This window comes from Emys orbicularis, chromosome 12 (genome assembly GCF_028017835.1).
Source record: "Emys orbicularis isolate rEmyOrb1 chromosome 12, rEmyOrb1.hap1, whole genome shotgun sequence".
In the NCBI taxonomy this organism is placed as follows: domain Eukaryota; kingdom Metazoa; phylum Chordata; order Testudines; family Emydidae; genus Emys; species Emys orbicularis.
In genome coordinates this window covers 20403309-20423950 of record NC_088694.1, presented here as the reverse complement: position 1 = coordinate 20423950, position 20642 = coordinate 20403309, and the positions used below count along the sequence as shown (strand labels likewise).

At 49.8% G+C, this 20642-nt stretch overlaps 1 protein-coding gene across 1 annotated transcript; it reads left to right on the top strand.

Annotated features, from left to right (window-relative positions):
- The first annotated feature begins 13483 nt into the window (after window positions 1–13483).
- LOC135886520 (porwaprin-b-like) lies at window positions 13484–18996 on the top strand. Its single transcript, XM_065414253.1, has 4 exons — window positions 13484–13595; window positions 14281–14421; window positions 17202–17342; window positions 18843–18996. Exons 1-4 carry the CDS (start codon window positions 13511–13513, stop codon window positions 18845–18847), a joined length of 372 nt encoding a protein of 123 aa, XP_065270325.1. The 5' UTR covers window positions 13484–13510; the 3' UTR covers window positions 18848–18996.
- Window positions 18997–20642: the final 1646 nt, after the last annotated feature.

Genomic DNA, 20642 nt, shown 5'->3' with positions numbered 1-20642 from the left:
TTGGTTCACACTTCAGGAGCTGCTCAGGATACAGCCAGGGAGATGGCGAGGTCATTTGGCTCCTCCTCCTCAGCTGGTCTGCTGAGGACACCTTTCGGACTCAGGAGAAAAGAGGCAGTTCAGGCCCTGGGTCTCAGCCTGATGGTGACACTGGTTGATGTGGAGAGGTTGATGCTGCCCACTGGGCCCCCTGCGGCTGAATAAATTGCCAAGAGCTCCTCCAAAAGAAATGACCAGAAAGCATGGCCACTTTCTCCCATGAAAATTGTCCAGTCAAAACTATTTTCCAGTAGCCCAGATGTGGCCACGTCCTCTCATCATGAGAAGAGTCTTCTCTGCTGTTCTAACAATTAGGGAACCTCACCAGATGCCTTGAAAGGCCCTGCTCAGCCATTCTATCATCCACACACACTCCGCTCACACCAGTTCTTTAACTGTACTCTGAAGTTTCTTTCCTGACATGCTTATAGGTCACAGAGACGCCTTGTCACCTTTCATCTGCTTTGGACAATTAGAGACTTCAGCCAAGGGAGACTTCAGCCCAACAGCTCCCAGCTATTCATAAAAACAGCAGCACAAATTAAAGACTGTGAGAAATGAAATGTTGCACTGACGCTGGCAGCACTACAAATGTCATGGCTGGGAGTTCCTGGGTCTGCGCCGTCTGATGGGGTGTGTAGAGGGATGAATGGTCTTTAAGCCACCTTGCTGCTTCTCTGACCTTGGGGCTGAAACAACCTCTGGCAGAATTGAGAACAGCCAAAGAGCTGCTCTACGTTGTGTCAACCGGAAATCACTCTGCCAACCAAAGATCAGCTGGAGCACAGTGTTCTGCTCCCACCCTCTTGCAGCCAGCCCTGAAACTGCCCCTCTCTGCCCCCTACGCAGAGGCTAGCAGAGTGGGTGGCAAGGGCTGGCTACACCAGCTGAATGCCCCTCTGGATTCTTCTCCATTGGTGTTAGCTTGTTCCTTTCCTTCTCCATTTTGTAACATACTAAAGTGTAGAATTAATAAACACCTGAAAATATTCATATATATAATTGCTTAAATAAATATGTACCCTTTGAGGTATCAAAAAGATGTACCAAATATGTACAGTGTGAAGGCTCAATTTAGATGTCAATCAATATGTTGTAATGGTTATATCAACCAAGGAAAATGCACCTTTCCTTAGAAAATAACTGAAGTACAAATGGAAAAGATGATTAAAATCAACAACTTAAATCAAAGCTTCCACTTGGTGATTTAAATCATTATTTAAATCGCGTCCTGGGTGTCAGAGCTTGTCATGTTTCCGCGCCATACCGTACACATTTTCTGGTCAGCCATGAACCCTACAATTTTCCAATTAAAGTTCTTCCAGCATTTTGTCATGGTTTTGTTGAGTCTGAACTTTTGATGAGCTTAAACTTAACCCAGACTTGATGTCTCTGTCTGAACTTTTAATCAAAGCTCTGACCTGCGAACTACTCATGACACCCCCTTCCCCTTAAGTAGCAATCTCCCCTTTTGTCTTTTTGAATCTACATTTTAACCTGTTTTATCCTGTAGAATCTTGATTGATTATGCATGACCATTATGATCTGTTAATCACTTTGTTTACTTCTGTGTATAAATATTGATGCTCACCCCTAATAAACTTGCCACACTTACTCCGAAGCCTTTTAAGCTAAGGATAGTGTGAGCCCGTTGATCAACGAATTGGTGTCTGGTCTCTGACAGATTGTGAGCCCCATACCAACTCCGCACGAACTCGGGTGCTGGAGAGGTGAGTAAGGACTTGCTTTTTACCTAACAATTTGGGGGCTTGTCCGGGATTTCCTTCTGGTGCGGTGCCTCTGTCCAGTGGTCAGACCACTCATATACGAATTGGCAGGCGCCACGGGAGATTTCTCCCAGCCAATTCAATATTGAGGGGTCGTGTACTGGACAGCAGGATAAACGCCAGTTGGAGGGCTCCTGTCAGACACCATGGGTCAAGGGACTAGCGTGCCTCTTGAGAGTCCGTTGGGGATTGTAAATAAGTTATGGAACGAAGGGAAACTCCCAGTACAGACAGAAATGTCTAGGAGGAAGTTGTACACACTGTGTGTAAGGAATTGGACTGGGTATACCGCGGTATTGGCCGACCCGGAGATGAGGTGGCCTTCGTATGGCTCTTTCGAACAGGCTGCCTTAAGAGGAGTAAGGAGCCAGATCGAAAAAGACCATCCGGGACAGTTATGTTACTGGTTTTGTTGGGACACAGCAGCAGAGCTGTGGAAATCTTTAAAAATTATGACAGTCAGGTATTCTCCCGAGAGTGAATCCCCTCCATGTTATTTCGATGAAGGGTGTAAACCACGGCGTGTTTTAACTCGTCAGTTGGTCCCCACTGCGCCTGCCCCTATTCCTCCGCAGGGGGACTCTCTCCAGAGCGCAGAGGGAAATCTGCAGGACTCCAGATCGGAATCTCTGCAGAGGGATAAGGGGGAAATGGAAGGGCACACCTCGGGAGGAGTAATTACTAGGCAAAAGATCAAGCAAATGCAGCAGGATGCATATCCCTCCCCTGGGGACGCCCAGAGGGTCCGGTCGCATCCGCAGATACTTACACCAGGGACGAATACACCCCTGCACCACCAGCCCAGCCCGTTCCTCAGGCCTGGATCAACTACAGGCAACAGCAGCAGCTGCAGCAAACTCAGCCTCCTCAATGACGGTACCCCGGGGGCGAAGGCAAACAATGTGATGGTCTTATTTCCTTAATGTCTTTAGCGGGCTCCTTCCTCACTTTCTCCCCTCCCAGCAAAGAGCCTCGTCTAACCCTTTCAGTCCAAGGACTGCCTGTCTCTTTCCTCACTGATACTGGAGCTACTTTCTCTCTTTTAAATCATGCCCCCTCTCCCTGGCTATCCTCTGAGGTTAAAACTGCAACTGGGGTAAAGGGCAACCCACAGTCTCTGGAACTCACTTTGCCTCTAAATGTTATTTATGCTAATAAATGTTTTTCTCACCGTTTTCTTTTTTCCCCAGCTTGTCCGATCCCTTTGATGGGCCGGGATTTACTCTGTAAGCTTGAGGCTACTTTAACCTGCACTCCTGAAGGGGTAGGATTATTGATGACAGTGTTAGGAGATTCTGCCCCAACTCAGGGTAATTGGGAACCCCGCCCCCTCTCTCCCCTGACCTCACTGACTTGCCTTTAACCCGCTGGGGAATTTCTGACACTGATGTTGGCCTGCTCCTTTCGGCAGAGCCAGTAAGGATTCAAGTGAAGCCCTCCTTAACCCCCCCGTCAGTCCCTCAATACCCCCTGTCGCTGGAAGCCCGGGAGGGCATCCGCCCCATTATCAAGGGATTCATTGCACAAAAGCTAGTCCGCCCTCAGCGCACTCCCTGTAACACCCCTATACTGCCTGTCAAAAAGCCTCCTAAAAAGGACGGAGACCCTATTCGTTGGCGCTTTGTACAGGATCTACGGGTTATTAATCAGTATGTGGTCCCTCTTCATGCAGTAGTTCCTGATCCAGCTACTATCATCAGCCAAATCCCCTGGGATGCTGAGTGGTTCACTGTTATTGACTTAAAATCAGCCTTTTTCAGCATTCCTGTGCACCCAGACTCTCAGTATCTCTTTGGTTTCACCTGGGAGGGACAAAGTTATGTCTGGCAACGACTTCCTCAAGGATATAGAGACAGCCCCACGATTTTCAGCCAATGCCTCCGCCACGACTTGAAAGGCTTCACCAGTCCGCAGGGATCCACGTTAGTCCTATACGTAGATAACATCCTATTAGGTAACCGCAAAGAAGCTGCCCTCCGCATCGATGGTAAGGCACTTTTATTATACCTACACACCAGAGGCCACAGGGTAGACCCTAACAAGATTCAGTGGGTCTCACAGAAGGTCCGATGTCTGGGCTTCCTGTTAACCCCAGAGGGGAGACAAATGGACCCAGTCCGCATAAAAACTATCCAAAACTGCCCTCTGCCAAACACCAAGAAACAACTTCGAGGTTTCTTAGGATTAATTGGCTTCTGTCGCCCCTGATTGCCGTCCTGCGGGGAGTTAAGCAAACCGCTCCACCGACTCACTGCTAACCTTGCTCCTGACCCTTTGCAGTGGTCCCCAGACACGATCCAAGCCTTTCAGTTACTCAAGAACAGTGGCCTCCTCCATGTCTCTGCGCCCCCCCAATTACAGCAAACCCTTTCACCTTTTTGTCCACGAAAGGGGCGGAATTGCTAGTGGCGTCCTTACCCAGCTGAGCGGGCCCCACCATTTCCCGCTTGCTTTCTACTCTCAGCAGATCGACCCTGTCGCTCAGGGAACCCCATCCTGCACCCGGACTCTGGCAGCAGCTGCCCTGCTGATCACAAAGGCAAAGAGCCTGACCCTGGGTCATTTTACCATGGTTTGGACCTCTCATGCCTTGTCAGCCCTTCTGCGTAGGGGCACAACCCAAGTCTTTTCGGCCCATCGTCAGCAACAGCTAGAGGCCGAACTCTTAGAAGACACTAACCTAATTTTTGAAAGGTGTGGGCCCCTTAATCCAGCTACCTTGCTTCCTGACCTGCCAGTCCTCCAGGATCAGCACGACTGTGTGAAAGTAGTTTATAGCATCTTACAGATAATAAACAACCTGTTTAACGTGCCACTGGACAACCCTGATTGCATCCTCTTCTCGGACAAAAGCTCCTTCTATGTTGATGGCAAGTGTTTCACCGGTTATGCAGTCACCTCTGAATGGGACATTCAAGAGGCCGCCTCACTGCCAGGCAACTGGGGAGCCCAAGCCGCCGAACTCTATGCCCTGGCCCAAGCTTGCCAGTTGGCCGCTGGTAAGACCGTTACCATTTTTACTAATAGCAAGTATGCTTTTGGAGTTGTGCATTGTCACATCCACCTCTGAAAGTTTTAAGGTTTCCAGACAGCTGCCGGTAAACCCATTCAGCACCTCCCCCTCATCCACAAGCTTTTAAACGCCCTCCAAGAACCCTCGGTCCTGGCTGTAGTTCACTGCCGGGCCCATACTAAAGATGATAGCCCCGTCACCCGTGGGAATGCCCTGGCTGACGCCTCCGCCAAGACGGCTGCCGTCTTACCCTTAGCCATGCCCACGTTGGCTATTGTAACCTCCTCCTTTACTCCACCGCACCCTGTACCAGTACCCGCTGCTGAACTACAGTCGTGGAAGAGCCTCGGAGCCACTCTGGTCAAAGGAACCTGGCTTATGCCGGATGGCCGAGCCTGCCTCCCTCGCTCCACGTACCCCGTGGCAGTTCGCTGGCACCATAATAAGGGGGGTCACTACGGCACGCACGCCCTTGTGGACACCATCGCTCGCTTTTGGTATGCTCCAGGCATTCAACCCTACTGCCTGTCAATAGTGAAAGCATGCAGCACATGTCAGCGTAATGGACCTGCTCCGCCTCTTAACAAAATTAAGGGTGGAAGACCTCCGCCTGCTGCTCCATTTCAACATCTTCAAATTGACTTTGCAGATATGCCAAAGGCTTTTGGGAAAAAGCACCTCCTTGTTTTGGTTTGCCCTCTGACTTCATGGGTCGAAGCTTTTCCTACTGCTAATTGTACTGCTGCCACAGTGGCGAAGATTCTCCTTAGAGACATTGTACCCCGTTTTGGCATCCCTCTCGTGCTTGACTCAGATCACGGACCCCACTTTACTGGTCATGTCCTTGGCCGTTTAGAACAAGGACTGGGCATTTCACACTTCTTTCATACACCTTACCACCCCCAGTCTAGCGGGAAAGTTGAGCGTATGAATAGGGAGCTTAAGCTTACATTGGCTAAATACTGTCAGGAAACAGGGTTAAAGTGGCCTCAGGTACTTCCCTTGGTCCTGTTTCACCTTCGTACTCTCCCAACCCGTGTATTGGAATTATCCCCCTTTAAACTGCTCTATGGACACCCCCCTTTCAAAGGCGGGGCGCTACCACGTGCTGATGTTTCACTATTGGGAGGGGATCATATGACCGCGTGCCAGTTTCTCTCCCTACAGGCTCGCCTCCGTACCCTTTGGAAAGCCTCGCAGTTTTCCCAGACCGTGCCGCTGGAAGAACAGATCCACCCGTTCCAACCAGGGGACTTCGTCTGGGCCAAAAAGTTCGTTCGTGGCGACACCCTCCAGCTGAGGTTTACTGGACCCCACCAGGTTCTTTTAACAACCCAGACTGCAGTGTTCCTGGAAGGACGCAAATCCTGGATCCACCACTCCCACGTCAAGCCAGCCGTAGTGGACCACAGTGACGGACCAGCAGCTCTTGCCACCACTGAGGACACTGCCTCCGACCAGTGGACCAGCTTACCTCTTTCAGACATCAGACTTAAATTGAGTCGGCAAAAATGAGAGGACCTTTTATTCTGACAACTGTATGTTTTTTATTATGCCTTTTTAGTTTATTTTCTGCTTATGAAGATAATGCTTTTATTAGATATTCCCACGAGGTTAAAACTCGTATTTTAGGAAATAGAAGTAATTGCTGGGTATGTACTCAATTTCCAGTAAATGCAGAACAGGGACTCCCCTTCACACCCATTCCCCTGACCACTGCTAATATGACTTGGATGCCACCGGCTAGAGAAAAAAATCCAGTCCAACACAATCTTACATGGGACAAAACAGGAGTGCCAATTAACAGATATCTCAGGGTAACCAATCAGACAGGATCACTGTGTTTTGTTAAAGAAAAGGGGTCAACTTTTGTGGGAACAAGTAAATGCAACATGTATTTTAATGGCACCGCCTTTAGTAAAAATCTTGGCTTCAAGCCTTGCGCATCCCACTTATCCCATATGTGGATCCCTCACCCCGATCCAACTTTTTCATGGGTGGGCAAGCCTTCAGAGTCAGCTTTTAAGAAGCCCTGCTCCGATCACGAGGGTGTCCAACTAATTGTTAAGGGATATACGATTGCCTTCTACAACTGCTCAAGCAGTACTACACTGCACTTTGAAAACACCACTACCAAATTGTGCCTCTGCAGTTCGCACAACGACCCCTCTGCATTACCAGGGGAACAGTGGTCCAACGGGTGGTGGGTTACCTCCTACTTTGAGCAATGGAATACCCGAAACGCATTGTATGGAACATACTGGGTGTGCGGGCCCAAAGCTTATTACTTTCTCTCCCCTGATTGGGCAGGGTCATGTTATTTAGCGTGGCTAACACCGCCTTCTCGCATCTCCCTCACTCCCCCTCATTTTCCCCACGTTCGTAACATCCGTGAAACCTTCAGAGATATTAATATCCGTGATGGTTTGTCGTGGCAGCGGTGGGCTGGTCTCATTAGCTTGAGGGGTGGTGTCATCCGTCTACAGGGACTACTAGAGTCTTTAACCAATGAAACTGCGACCCTATTTGAGAATCAGGCCGGGGAAATGTCCCAGCTGCGCCAGTTAGCTTTGCAAAACCGAATGGCTTTAGACATAATGTTAGCAGCCCAGGGAGGAACTTGCGCCCTCATAAATGAAGAATGCTGTGTTTTTGTAAATGACACCTACCCTGACACTTTTCAACGTACCAAACATCTAAGGGAAATGGCTAAGAACTACTCCTCTGGCCAGCCACCTTATGATTGGTGGGGAGCCTTATGGAATTGGCTGCCTGGATTTGGGTGGGTTAAAAAACTCTTGGTGGGTATTGTTGGGGCCATAGTAATCCTTATAATACTGTGTTGCTGTATTCAGTGTGTCCCCTCCCTCATAGACTCATGTGGGTCAGTTTATTCTTTTCCTACTTCAGCCAAGGGCCTTACTCTCTTCGAGTTGGCCCAGGCTGAAATTGCTAAGCGGCCCTTGGCTCCTTAAAATGGGGTGTAGCTTTTGGTAAATAGTTATCCCAAAGCTACAAATGGAGGAATGTTGAGTCTGAACTTTTGATGAGCTTAAACTTAACCCAGACTTGATGTCTCTGTCTGAACTTTTAATCAAAGCTCTGACCTGCGAACTACTCATGACACCCCCTTCCCCTTAAGTAGCAATCTCCCCTTTTGTCTTTTTGAATCTACATTTTAACCTGTTTTATCCTGTAGAATCTTGATTGATTATGCATGACCATTATGATCTGTTAATCACTTTGTTTACTTCTGTGTATAAATATTGATGCTCACCCCTAATAAACTTGCCACACTTACTCCGAAGCCTTTTAAGCTAAGGATAGTGTGAGCCCGTTGATCAACGAATTGGTGTCTGGTCTCTGACAGATTGTGAGCCCCATACCAACTCCGCACGAACTCGGGTGCTGGAGAGGTGAGTAAGGACTTGCTTTTTACCTAACAGTTTCATATTGTCGCAGTAGCAATTATTCAGACGCTCAGCCAAATCAGAGAAAACTATCACAGCCCTGGACACAAATCTCTGATGCCATCCAAATCTGCTCTCACCCATTGTGTGAGGTGCACACTAGGGAAAAAACTCAGATCATTTCCACCTGCATGAATCACCACCATGTCCAGTAGATCACAACCTTGTAAGTCACTTTTTAGATGCTGCAGAGTGGAGAAAACATGATGCAACAGAGGCCACCTCTCTCCACCAAATCAGCCTGTCCTCAGCAATCCCCATGTCGTGGTGTACTCCTTGCTCTCAGCCGAACTTCTGCAAGTTTGTGTCACGGAGTCCCCGGGTGATGCTCTGGAACTGCTCCCCACAAAGCCAGTCAGGACTTTGGGGAGCCTCCTCTCCCTCGGAGCAGACCGTCTTCAGGGCAAGAAGCTCACACGGCTTCACCTCCTGGGTCTGACCTTGGAGCATTCAGCATATGCCCCTCCGTGCACTTCCCACAGCGAGTCCGCCAAGCGGGGTCCTGGGGAAGCCAGAGGGTCCTGCACACACCCCAACTTCGCAGTCAGACATGACTCTCAGCCAGCCAGTAAAACAGAGGTTTATTAGATGACAGGAACACAGTTTAAAACAGAACTTGTAGGTACATAGAACGGGATCCCTCAGCTGGGTCCATTCTGGGGCCCAGCGAGCCAGACACCCACGTCTGCACTCACTCCCTGTCCCCAGCCAGCCCCAAACTGCAACCCCCTCCAGCCCCTCCTTTCTGACCTTTGTCTCTTTCCCAGGCCAGGAGGTCACCTGACTGCTTTGTTCACCTTTAGCTATCCCCTTGCAAGGGGGGCAGGGCCCTGGCCATTTGTTGCTAGGAGACAGATTGTCGGCCATTTATGCACACTGGGGACTTAAGAAATGCATAGGGGAAACTGAGGCACACACACGGTATTCAGAGGAAACATTAAGAACAGTCCCACTTCGTCACAGTTTGTGATCCAGGACTTTCCTAGAACCCACATGCTGCCTGCCCTGGCAGTGCAGTGCACGTATTTCTTTTCCCTCAGCAGACAAAGGTGCATGCGCTGTCCGTTCCAAACCTCCACATTCTGAGCTCCTTCCATTCTTTAATGTATTTATTCTACAGATTCCAGCCTGGCTTCTCAAGGCTGTAATGGGCCATTCCGACAGCCAGCGGTACGTCCATTTCACAGAGGATTTTGATATTTCAAAATCTGGTTTCATTCTGATTTGGATTTAAAAGCAAAAATTTCCCAATTCTGTCTGACAGCGAATGGAGCCCAGTGCCAGGGCCATCGGCCTGGTGGGCTGCAGAGCCACAAACCCTGGAAGTTCAGCTTTTGAAAACGTCCTTTGTTCCGTTGCAACTGCACTGAAATCAAACCGTCACCATGAACTGTTTCAAATTCAACGAATTGGCACATTCCAACAACAAATGTTTTGCTGGAATTTTTCCGACCAGCTCCCCAGTATAGGCTTGGAACATTCACACCTTCAGCTGGACTCTGTGTAGCGAGCCAAGCACACAAATTCTTGTACACAGATTAGGTAATTAAGTTTCACTAGGTGGCAGCACACACCAGGACATGCGCTACTAGTTTATAATTAGGCTTGGAAAGATTATATTTGATGGTAAATGGCAAATTCGCTGTACACACACAAACCAATGGGGAAAAAATTAATCTGTAATAATCAAAATTTACAAATGGGCAAAGTAAGAAAAATAGTACTTGAAAACTAATTAGAGTTTGATTTAAGGCCATTTACTGTGTATATTTTGGCGTGTGATGTTGACAGTTTGTGTTGACGGTTATAAAGGTTTAACTTTTGGAATCTTGTTTATTGTCATGAAATAATTATCGCATAACCCCCTCATTGGCTGAACCCCCCCTATCAATTCCCACAACTGTGAAAAAGTAACTTGATAAAAATAGCAAAACTCCTTAAAATAAACATTATCAGTCTACATATAAAAAAATTAAAATTGAATTCTACCCACCCTCCTTTTAAATACTAACGCATATTACAGCCCTGGGCTGCAGGCAGAGATCACTGCCCTGACCAGAGCTGATGGCAAGGGGACCAAAGCGTCACTCTACCAAAGGATCATCCAGCTACCTGGCATCAGGGCCGGCTCTGGCTTTTTTGCCGCCCCAGGCAAAAAAGCCTCTCATCGCCCCCCGACTCCCGGAGGGGAGCGCGGCAGGGGAGGGTGCCGAGCCTGGCTGCGGCCCCGCTCTCCCCGGCCGGCCGGAGTGCCGGGGGAGGGCGGCCCCGCTCTTCCTGGCCGGCCGGAGCGCCAGGGGGAGGGCGGCGAGCCCGGCCGGGGCCCCGCTCTCCCCGACCGGCCGGAGCGCCGGGAGGAGGGCGGAGAGCCCGGCCACGGCCCCGCTCTCCCCGACCGGCTGGAGCGCCGGGAGGAGGGCGGAGAGCCCAGCCGCGGCCCCGCTCTCCCCGGCCGGCCAGAGCACCGGGGGGAGGGCGGCGAGCCCGGCCGCGGCCCCGCTCTCCCCGGGTGAGCGCCACCCCCCTCCAGGTGCCGTCCCAAGCACATGCTTGGTAGGCTGGTGCCTGGAGCCGGCCCTGCCTGGCATGTTCCTTTCCCAGTTCCCCACGCCATTGTTACACTGGGATACAGGCTGGTGCTGAGCCTGAAATGGCCCATTCACATTGTTCTCAGCTCAGGGCTGACATGGACCTGGAGTGTTTGGGAAATGTGAGTAATGGAGGCGGTAGCGGGAAAAGCCGGGGGAGAAAATGCAGCTGTGTTTTAACAGAAGTCTGCAGTGTCATGGGCTGAAAATGGTGGGACCTGCTCTGAGGAGCTCAGAGTGAGAATTTCAGGAATCTAAGGAAGTCGCATCGTGCCATCCAAGGCTTTCACAGCACCTGGATCAGACTGGGTGGGGGAAGTCCACAGTTAGAAGCTTCTCCAGCAGCAGCAGCGGGTCCAGCATCTGTTCCTCAGGTGTAGACTTCCTCCTGATAATGGACTCTGCCACTGGGGAATGGGTGTTGGTGGGCTGCGTGTAAATAAATAGCTCCCGGGGTAACACAAAGCTGGGACTAAAGGTGCCCAGGGGCCTCCGCCCAGTGCTGCCTGAGCTCATTTCTCCCCTAATCACTCATCTTCTGCTAGCGGGAGTTCAGTTACTGGATCCCTCCGCTTACCAGCAGGCCCTGCTGAATCCAGCGAGTGAACTTCAGAGCCTCTGTCTGCAAACTACAGTGTGCACTAGGTAGGACCATGTGCTGGAGTTTAGTGTACGGTACGGTCTCTGCAGGGCTTTTGAACACTGAGTGGCAGTGAAAGACGGGACATACCCAGCCATCAACACAGACAGTCCTAGGGTTGGTCCTCATCATGACAGTGAATATAACCATGAGCATCCAGCAAAGAGGCAGTAACAGCCTGAGACCCTGGGAAAGATGAGGCAGGCTGTTGCGGCTCTGTGCCAGCGTTCACCCCCTCCTCAGTCTTCTCTTGCATCCCTTTGGCCCTTCCTGCCCCTCACATTTCTATGCCTCCTATGAGTTTCCTCCCCACATCACACATCCTGCCAGAAGGTTTCGGGGATGGCTGGGTATTTTATAGATGACCAATGCTGTACTCTGCCCTGCACAAGACAAAGGCAGTGCCTGTCCTGGATAGCTTGTCGTAGAAAACCACTGTAAATCAGGCCAGTCAGGGGCTGTAGTGGAGGCAGTGGCTACATGGGGTCTGTGCCAGCTGCCAGGCTGCACCTGCCCAAGGGTCATACCAGGGGGTGTGCAGAGTAGCATTTTCCTCTGTGGGTCTGACCATTTCCCCCTTTCCCGGCTAAGTTCCTGCTTCACCGACAGGCCAAAGGGTCCCCAGGAGAAGCACTGACACCGCCTGCCTGTGGCCAGGACCCCCAGGCCACTGTCATCGCTTACTGCAGGAAATCATTTCCCACAACTACGGCTCGGGAATAACAGGAAGATCTGGGTTTCTGGGCCTTTCTGGTCTGAGCCTGAGAAAAGGGAAGCTTGTGGGTGGCTGGGGTCCATGCTCCAGGCCTTGGGGAGGGGGGATTATGAACGTACAGACTCAACAGCACAGCAAAGACATGACAAAGCCTTGCACTCTGATTCCCCAGAGCAACATCACCCACAGCCCCATTGGGATGTGGAAATGAGGCTTTCCTGCCTGGCTCTCACTCCCTGAGAAGGTGTGGATGGAGGGAAGCAGAAGCTTCAGGTGGGGCTGGGTGTTCTCTCCTCATTCTGTCCCGGATGCCATACACTGAGGTTTAACTAGAGCATCTTGCTCTGTTACAAATAAACTTGTTCCTGCAGAAGCGCTTGTTCTTTCTCACTCCTTGGCCAACCTTGCGGTTTCCTCAATTGCTTCACTAGCAATGTGTGACTCTGGGCTCAACGGGTGTGCTCCTTGCTTGAATGTTTGCACAATTGCTGGTGTTTGCTGTGTGGGACGGATCTGGGCGGGGTTCCTGGATGGTAGAATTTATAAAATGCCCTGTTTCTTCCTGCCCAAACATTTACAGCAAATGGGACGTGGGGGTTCAGGTGCCAGGGATTGGATTGTGCTTGTAACAAATCTTCTGTTGTTCAAGAGATGTGCGTAGTCTTTTAAAGGAAAAAATCTTTGCTACAAAGTCTTTTAAATGGCACCAGATGCCCTTGTTGGGAAAGAGGGAGGGTGAGTTACCCGTGGGACTCTCAGCTCTCAGGTTCTGTTCTGCTCTTTCCTCTAAAGACAAGAGCACACAAAGGGACTGAGAGCCAGGCAAAGCAAAGGAGAGGAACAGGCAGCTGATGTCTCTGATACCCATGGCTAGGTTTCTGTCCGATTAAACCAGGCAGCTAAGCCCAACTCTTACTAGACAGAAGCCAAACAGAAAGATTGAAAAGAGTCTAGAAAGGGGTGGAAAGTTGGAAACTACCCAGCAGCGGAACCGTCTGAACCACAGGATGTCCCAGGATGCTGTTGAATAATGTAAAAACTCTTCTTGCAGCATGGCAGGGCTTTGGGTTTTTTTTTCTTTCTTGCCCAAGAATGGTTGGTGCAGACACGTGAACCTAATTGTGAAATGGACAAGGAAAGGGCAGGATGCTGGCAGGGCCCCAAGCACTTCCACCCCCCACCCAGCCCCACCCCTGGGAGCATTTAAATCCCAGCTGGCTCAGCTCGGGGCATTCAGACCCAGCTCTCCGACAGCACCATGAAGTCAGTGGGCGTCCTCCTCCTCCTCGTGGGGCTCCTCACCCTCTGGACGGAGCTGCCGGCTGCCACTGAGCAGAAGCGAGGTTAGTATGGAGAGTGGCTGTCTCCAGGCCTGGCCCTGGGGCAGAGGGCAGCAGGCTCCAATCCCACTGGAGGGCAGAGAGCAGGGGCTCAACAAGGCTCTGGAATTCAGTATGTCCAGGGGCTGACCCATCCCTACCTGGGCTCATTTCTCTCTCAATTTCTGTTTTCCTGTGAATAGGGGGAGAAATTATTTTCTTAACTAAACAAGTTCTCCCAGAAATCTGTCCCCCCATCTGTCTCTTTATCTAACAATGCTAAGATACCACGGTGAGAGGCATTATATAAAAGCCTAAGATAGATATGTACCATGATAGTCATACTGTTCTCCTGATCATCGTATCTGAGCACCTAATAAATAGACTTGGCAGAATTCAATTTCTATTTCTGTATAATTTTGACGGATATATTGATGTTTATTTTTAAGTATTATTTTCAATGTTTATCTATTTACATTTTCACAGTTGCAGAAAATTAAGGAGGGGGTCAGCCGATAATATTTAGTGATAATAGACATTCAAAAAAATAAAACTTTATAATCAATTAAAACACAAATTGTCAACATCACATGTAAACATCTTAATAGGACAGTGAATGACATTGCCACTAGCCTGCTGGGTGGATTTCAATCAACAATCCCCTCAGCCAATAGCAGGTTCTTCATACTGTGACTTTTTTCTGTTACAGTGAAACCTGGGACCTGCCCAGCAGATAACATAAGGTGTATTCGGGCAGAACCTGACGAATGTGCCAGGGATGCTGACTGCAAAGGAAAAAAGAAATGCTGTCATTTCTTTTGTGCCATGCGCTGCGTGGACCCAGAAAAAGGTAAGAGATACAGCTAATGCAGAGCGTATGGTCTCATGCAGGGGGAATCTCTCCCCCCTCCCGATGCACCAGGAGTTGTCTCCAGGATTCAGAGCCATCTTGGATGGGCACCTTTAGGGAGTTCAATGAACAGAACAATCCCTGTGGAACCCTGAGGAAGAATTCCACCAGTCTAGGTGACAGCTGGTCACCCCATCTACAGGGTTTGGTCAGAGCCAGACATTGACTGAGAGGAGCTGTCTGGATTGCGTGGGGTTATGAGCAGCAGTTTGAAGCGTCTCCCGGAGCAGCAGAGGGTACAGCTAGACAGAACCAACCCCTGAGATGATAGAGACACAGCTGCATCCTTATAAGGTTGAAACTATCACTGGAATGGGAGTTCATGGGTGGTGTAGAATTAAAATAACTCCCCCTGGTACCTGGAGGCTGGGGTTAAATGTGTGTGCAGGGGGCTGACTCCAGTCCTGCCTGGACCCATCTTTCTTCAGTCCCCTCATCTCAAGGCGGCAGGTCTCCAGTCACAGGACTGCTCAGTACTTGGGTCCAACGGGGCTTGGCTCTTTGCCGACCATTCAATGTTCACTGTTCAGCTGTATTAAAACAGCGAGGAAGTATGATCCTGATGGGTTTCTGCACCACTACGAAGAGGCCTAGCACCCATGGAAAACTGATGTTTGAAATGCTTCAGGATCATGCTAATGTCAGGCTGGCGCAGAAAGGGCCAAACAGTGGAGACCGTTCTCCCAGGCTGCTGTTGAGTAACGTAAAAACTCCCCTTGCAGCATGGCAGGGTTTGGGGGGTTTATTTTTCTTGCCCAAGAATGGTCAGGACAGACATGTGAATCTGACTGTGGAATGAACAAGGAAAGAGCAGAATGCTGGCAGACCTCTGCCCAATGGCACCCCTGGGAGAGTTTAAATCCCAGCTGGCTCAGCTTGGGGCATTCAGACCCACCATGAAGTCAGTGGGCATCCTCCTCTTCCTTGTGGGGCTCCTCACCCTCTGGACAGAGCTGCCGGCTGCATCTGGGCAGAAGCGAGGTTAGTACGGAGAGTGGCTGTCTCCAGACCTGGCCCTGGGGCAGAGGGCAGCAGGCTGCATCCCACTGGAGAGCAGAGAGCAGGGGCTCCACGGGGTCCTTGTATTGTGACCCCTCCAGGGCAGCAGCTGAAGATGTCCCATTTGAAAACTTACAGGTCAATACTTTGCCTTAGTTGCAGCCTTTGTGCCCAAAACATTGAGGCCTGATCTGCCAATCAGCCTTAAGGATCAGATGTTAACCCTTTGATGGCCGCACCCAACGTTTTGGGTTCACAACTGCTTTTTAGACCAAGGAAAGGAGCAGCCCCTTTAACTTTGCTCTGACCCCTGGGCCCTGCTCAATTTCCTGGGGGTAGATATGAAAACTCCCTTTTCTGTGGCATTTAGTCTAAACTGACAGTGGTGGATTATGTGTTACTCCCCTGGGTAGCAAGGGTCTGGAATTCAATGTGTCCATGGGCTGACCCATCCCTGCCTGGGCTCATTTCTCTCCCAATCTTGGTTTTCCAGTCCGGAGGGGTAGAAATTAATTTCTTAACTAAAGAAGTTCTCCCAGAAATCTTTCCCCATCTGTCTGTCTCCTCTGTGTCTCTATCGAACAATGTTAAGGTACCATGGCGAGAGGCACTATAGAAAAGCTTAGGATAGATCTATACCCTGATAGTCATACTCACCATCATATCTGAGCAAACAATAAATAGGGGTGGCAGAATTCAATTTCTTTTTGTGTAATATTGACAGATAATATTTATTTATTTTTAAGGTGTTCCCCCCCACCCAATTTTTATCTATTTACATTTTCACAGTTGTGGGAAATTGGGGGGGGGGGGGCGCAACCAATAATTACTTAGTGATAGAAGACATTCAAAAAAGTAAAGCTTCATAACCATTAAAACACAAATTGTCAAAACCCACATGTAAAAATATCCAAGGTAAATATCCTTAAATCAAACCTCAAGCTCTTATTTTTCTGACTTTGCCCATCTATAAATTGCAACTATTGATGGAAATATTTTTGTTGGTTTGTGTGTGTACAGTAAAATCAGAGGTTACTGACATTTACCAATAAAATATGAATCCTCCAACCCTGCTAACAAACACACATAAATCCAAACAGATGTTTTACATATAGACTGAGATACTAGAGTTTGGGCTGAGAGGTATCTTTTGTTTTTCAATGGGAAACCCCATGTCAAACAGATGAGTCCTGGCTTTTGTCCTGAGGGTGCAGGGATTGTGGTTCTGCATTAGCTCTTGGGGGAGGGGACTCTACTGCCATGAGCTGGCCACTGAAACTCTTATTAATCTCATCTTTATTGCTCAAAATCAATCCTGAGGATTGACTGCAGCTTCTGTGTTAGCAATTGGTCATGGAAGGAGCATTGGTAACCGAAAGCCCAGTCCATGGAGAGCTTTGAAGATCAAGACCAGGACCTCAGATGAGGACTTGGAGGAGGAGCTGCTAGGAGGAGCACTCATGATTAATTCCCTCTTCTCCTCCATCAGAAAGGACCTGGGTCACAATGGCCCTCACAGGCCACTGTTGCAGACTGGACGCGGCAGCATAGCCCTGTATGCTGACATGTAACTGTTGTTAAAGTCTTGAATTCTGATCCTGATCGGGCAGTGAATGACATTGCCACTAGCCTGCCAGGTGACACACCACTGGGTGGATTTCAATCACTAATCCCCTCACGCAATACCAGGTTGTTCATACTGTGGCATTTTTCTGTTACAGTGAAACATGGGATCTGCCCACCAGATTCCACAAGGTGTACTCAGCCAAAACCTGACAAATGTGCCAGGGATGCTGACTGCAAAGGAAAAAATAAATGCTGTTATTCCCGTTGTGCCATGCGCTGTGTGTACCCAGCACAAGGTATGTAACACAGCTAATGCAGAGCACATGGTCTCATGCAGAAGGAATCTCTTCCCCCTCCCAGTGAGCCCAGGGTTGTCTGCAGGATTCGGAGCAATCTTGGGCAGGCACCTTTGGGAAGTTCAACAGACAGAAAAATCCCTGTAGAGCTCAGTGTAGGAATTCCACCAGGTGACAGCTGGTCACCCCATCTATAGACGTTGGTGAGACCCAGACACTGAGTTAGAGGAGCTGTCTGGGTTGTGTGGGGTTATGATGAGCAGCAGTTGGAAGCTCCTCCTGGAGCAGCAAAGAGTACAGCTGGACACACCCAACCCCTGAGAAGACAGTTTCAACCTCATAAGGATGCAGCTGTGTCTCTGTCACTGCAATGGGAATTCATGAGTGGTGTAGAATTAAATAACTCCTTGGAGGCTGGGGTTAAATGTGTGCGCAGGGGGCTGACTCCAGTCCTGCCTGGCCTCAACTTTCTCCATTCCCCTCATCTCCAGGTGGCAGGCCCGTAACGAGCCATCTGTCAGCAGCACAGGGTAGGCAGGAATAGCATTCAATTCACCTGTCCCTTCTCCAGCCACGCTCAGGCCAGAAGCTGCAAAGAGAGCTGCATAAAGCCATTCCACTGGCCCTGTATCAGAGGAGAAATTGCCCAGTGGGGAGAGCACTTGGCTTGTGGCCCCTATACACTCACAGACCTGGCACAGACGGCCTTCAGTGGAGGCCAGAAAAAAGGCCAGGTTGTTTTATCAGAGTCAGATCGAGTAACAAGGAACATTACTGATCACAGGGGAGTGCCTGCCCTTAGGAAGGGAATTACAGCTCTGGGCTGCAGGCCCAGACCACTGCACTGACCAGAGCTCATGACCAGGGTCAGAACATGCTGCTTTAGCTGTGAGGGACTTGGGTCCTTGGCTTCCCGAGCACTCATCATGCTGGGACGCTGGGGACAAGCTGATGCTAAACCTGAACCTGATTAGATTTCAAATCCAGTGGCCTCTCAGTCCTCTTAGAGACACACCCTTTGTACCCTAACCCCATATAGGGGCCAGCTGGGAGTGCGAGACACAAGGAGAAGGAGACAAGCATGAGAGAGGGGGCTGGGGTGCCCTGCCAGGAGGGGAAGGGAGAAGATCCTCTCCCACTGTGAATTCTGTAATAGTGGGATGCTGAGGACGCATGCAGCAGACTTGGCTTGGGGGCAGGGCTCATTTGTCAGCTCTCCAGCACATACATAATCAGGTATAGCCAGCCAGACCTCCTGGGCACATGTACATCTCAGAGGCTGTCAGGGTATGGCTGCCCCTAATGGGTTGCACTGAGAACGTGCTCATCCCTGGACAAGACACACAGTCCTGTGCAGCACAGAGCCTAGGAGAGCCTTGTAACCCAGGCCAGGCCTGTAGCTGGGCCCTCCTGCTTTTCTGCAAAGCCTGGCAAGGGCAGCTCAGTTTGTACAGCACAAGATTTTCTCATGGTGCCTCTGATCACTTTTTATTTTTCCAGCATAACTCCCTGCTTCATGGATAGGCCAAGGGCATCCCAAGGACAGTGCTGACCCAGATCCCTGTGTCCTGGACTCTCCAGATCCCTGCAGGCTGTATACTGGGGCTCAAATGGAGCCTCTGGCACAATTACAAATAAACTTGTTTATGCCTCAGCTTTGCCGTTGGGGATTCCTGAGTCTCATTGTCTCTCCTTCAGTTCTCTATTGAACAATCTATGAATAATGAGTTAAGGAACGGCAGGAGCCGGGGTGGGAGGCCAGGAGGTACATCAGGAAGTGAACGTGGTTGATTATTTAAGCTCCGGAGGCAGATATTGTAGAAACGGGGCCAAATGTTACTGCCAAAAAAAAATTCCTGACAGTATCTGTAGGCAGATCTCGCAAGGAGTGTGAGGTTCGAGGTTTGCCTGAGACCTAAACATTCCTGATCCAAACGTCTTCTAGTACCAGAGATACATAAGGCCCCAGTCAAAATCTAGAATCCACCGAACACAAAACCCATTAAACTGAGAGCAATGTCACTTGTGACATATCTCCAAAAATGAATGCAAAATCACAGACAGACAGACAGACACCCCCCCCCCCCCAAAGTCTCTCAGCTGGCAGCTAGAAAGCAGCTCTGGGAGGCATCCTGCGATATGTCTCTCCCAGGGAACTTCACAGAAGAAGCAGGTTTTCTTCCTGGAGTACACAGAAGAGTTAAACAACTTGCTATGAAAGGTGAGTGCCCTCTGGAAGGGAACTCTACGTGCTGACTTTCCCCACATTTTTGGAACATTCCTGGCTTCTACAAGTTAAATACTGAACTGAGCATAGTGTGCAAATGTCCAACTCCTGTTGTGCCCAGGGGCCTCGCACATCTCCGTGGGGAGAACTGCAGAGCTCAGCAAAGCTCAGGAGAGCTGGAGCCCTGCACAATCCACAGTCACATATTGGTTTTTCTTCAGATTTCCTTTGCTCAGCAGAATCCTCCTTGAACCCGCCCACAATAACAAAGGGTTGAGAATCCTCCTGAAATTGATCCTTCAGCCGCTCTCAGATAGACACGTTGCACAGACACATTCGCTACCCGCACAAGTCAGCCCCTGCTGAGTCCAAGAAAGACCCCAACTGGCCTCCCCCGGGATTTAATGAAATGTGTGGCACGGCCTCAAGGCTCATGTGACATAAATAACCCTGAAGTCTCACACACAGTCAGGAGCAGAACCAACATCTGCTACCAGCCATAGGTGTTTTCACCCAGGACAGCACAACTGCTCCCCTGAAAGGCCAGGATAAAGTTGGGAACAATCCTGATTTCATCTCACAGGCCCTGCATCTGCACCCGCCCCTTTGTGAGCAAAATAAAAGGTGCCCTGTTTAAAAACACAGAGAGCGAGTGTGTGACTTTGTTCGTGTTACCCTGAGGCAGTTAGAAAACGCTGAGGAGTCCTTGTGGCCCCTTAGAGACTAACAAATTTATTTGGGCATAAGCTCTCATGGACTATAACCCACTTCATCAGATGCATGGAGTAGAAAATACAGTAGGCAGGTATAAATACGAATGGCCCGTCCCAGAGAGAGCAGATCTGAGGGAGGGAACAGACGGCTTGTGGAGCTATGTGGGGATTATTCAGAGATGGTGCTGGCCACAAAGTGAGCGTGGGCTTCGCCTGCTAGGCGGGAGGCTCTGCCAGACCAGCTCCCCTTTCCGCTAATAATAATAAATAATAATAATTAATGGAGATATCCCATCTCCTAGAACTGGAAGGGACCTTGAAAGGTCATCGAGTCCAGCCCCCTGCCTTCACTAGCAGGAC

Excerpts from the sequence above, each read along its gene's own strand:
- LOC135886520 (XM_065414253.1), top strand. The coding sequence starts at position 13,511 with ATGAAGTCAGTGGGCGTCCTCCTCCTCCTCGTGGGGCTCCTCACCCTC. Across the intron at positions 13,596-14,280 it reads TGCCACTGAGCAGAAGCGAG|TGAAACCTGGGACCTGCCCA; the intron begins GTTAGTATGGAG and ends TTTCTGTTACAG. Across the intron at positions 14,422-17,201 it reads CTGCGTGGACCCAGAAAAAG|TGAAACATGGGATCTGCCCA; the intron begins GTAAGAGATACA and ends TTTCTGTTACAG.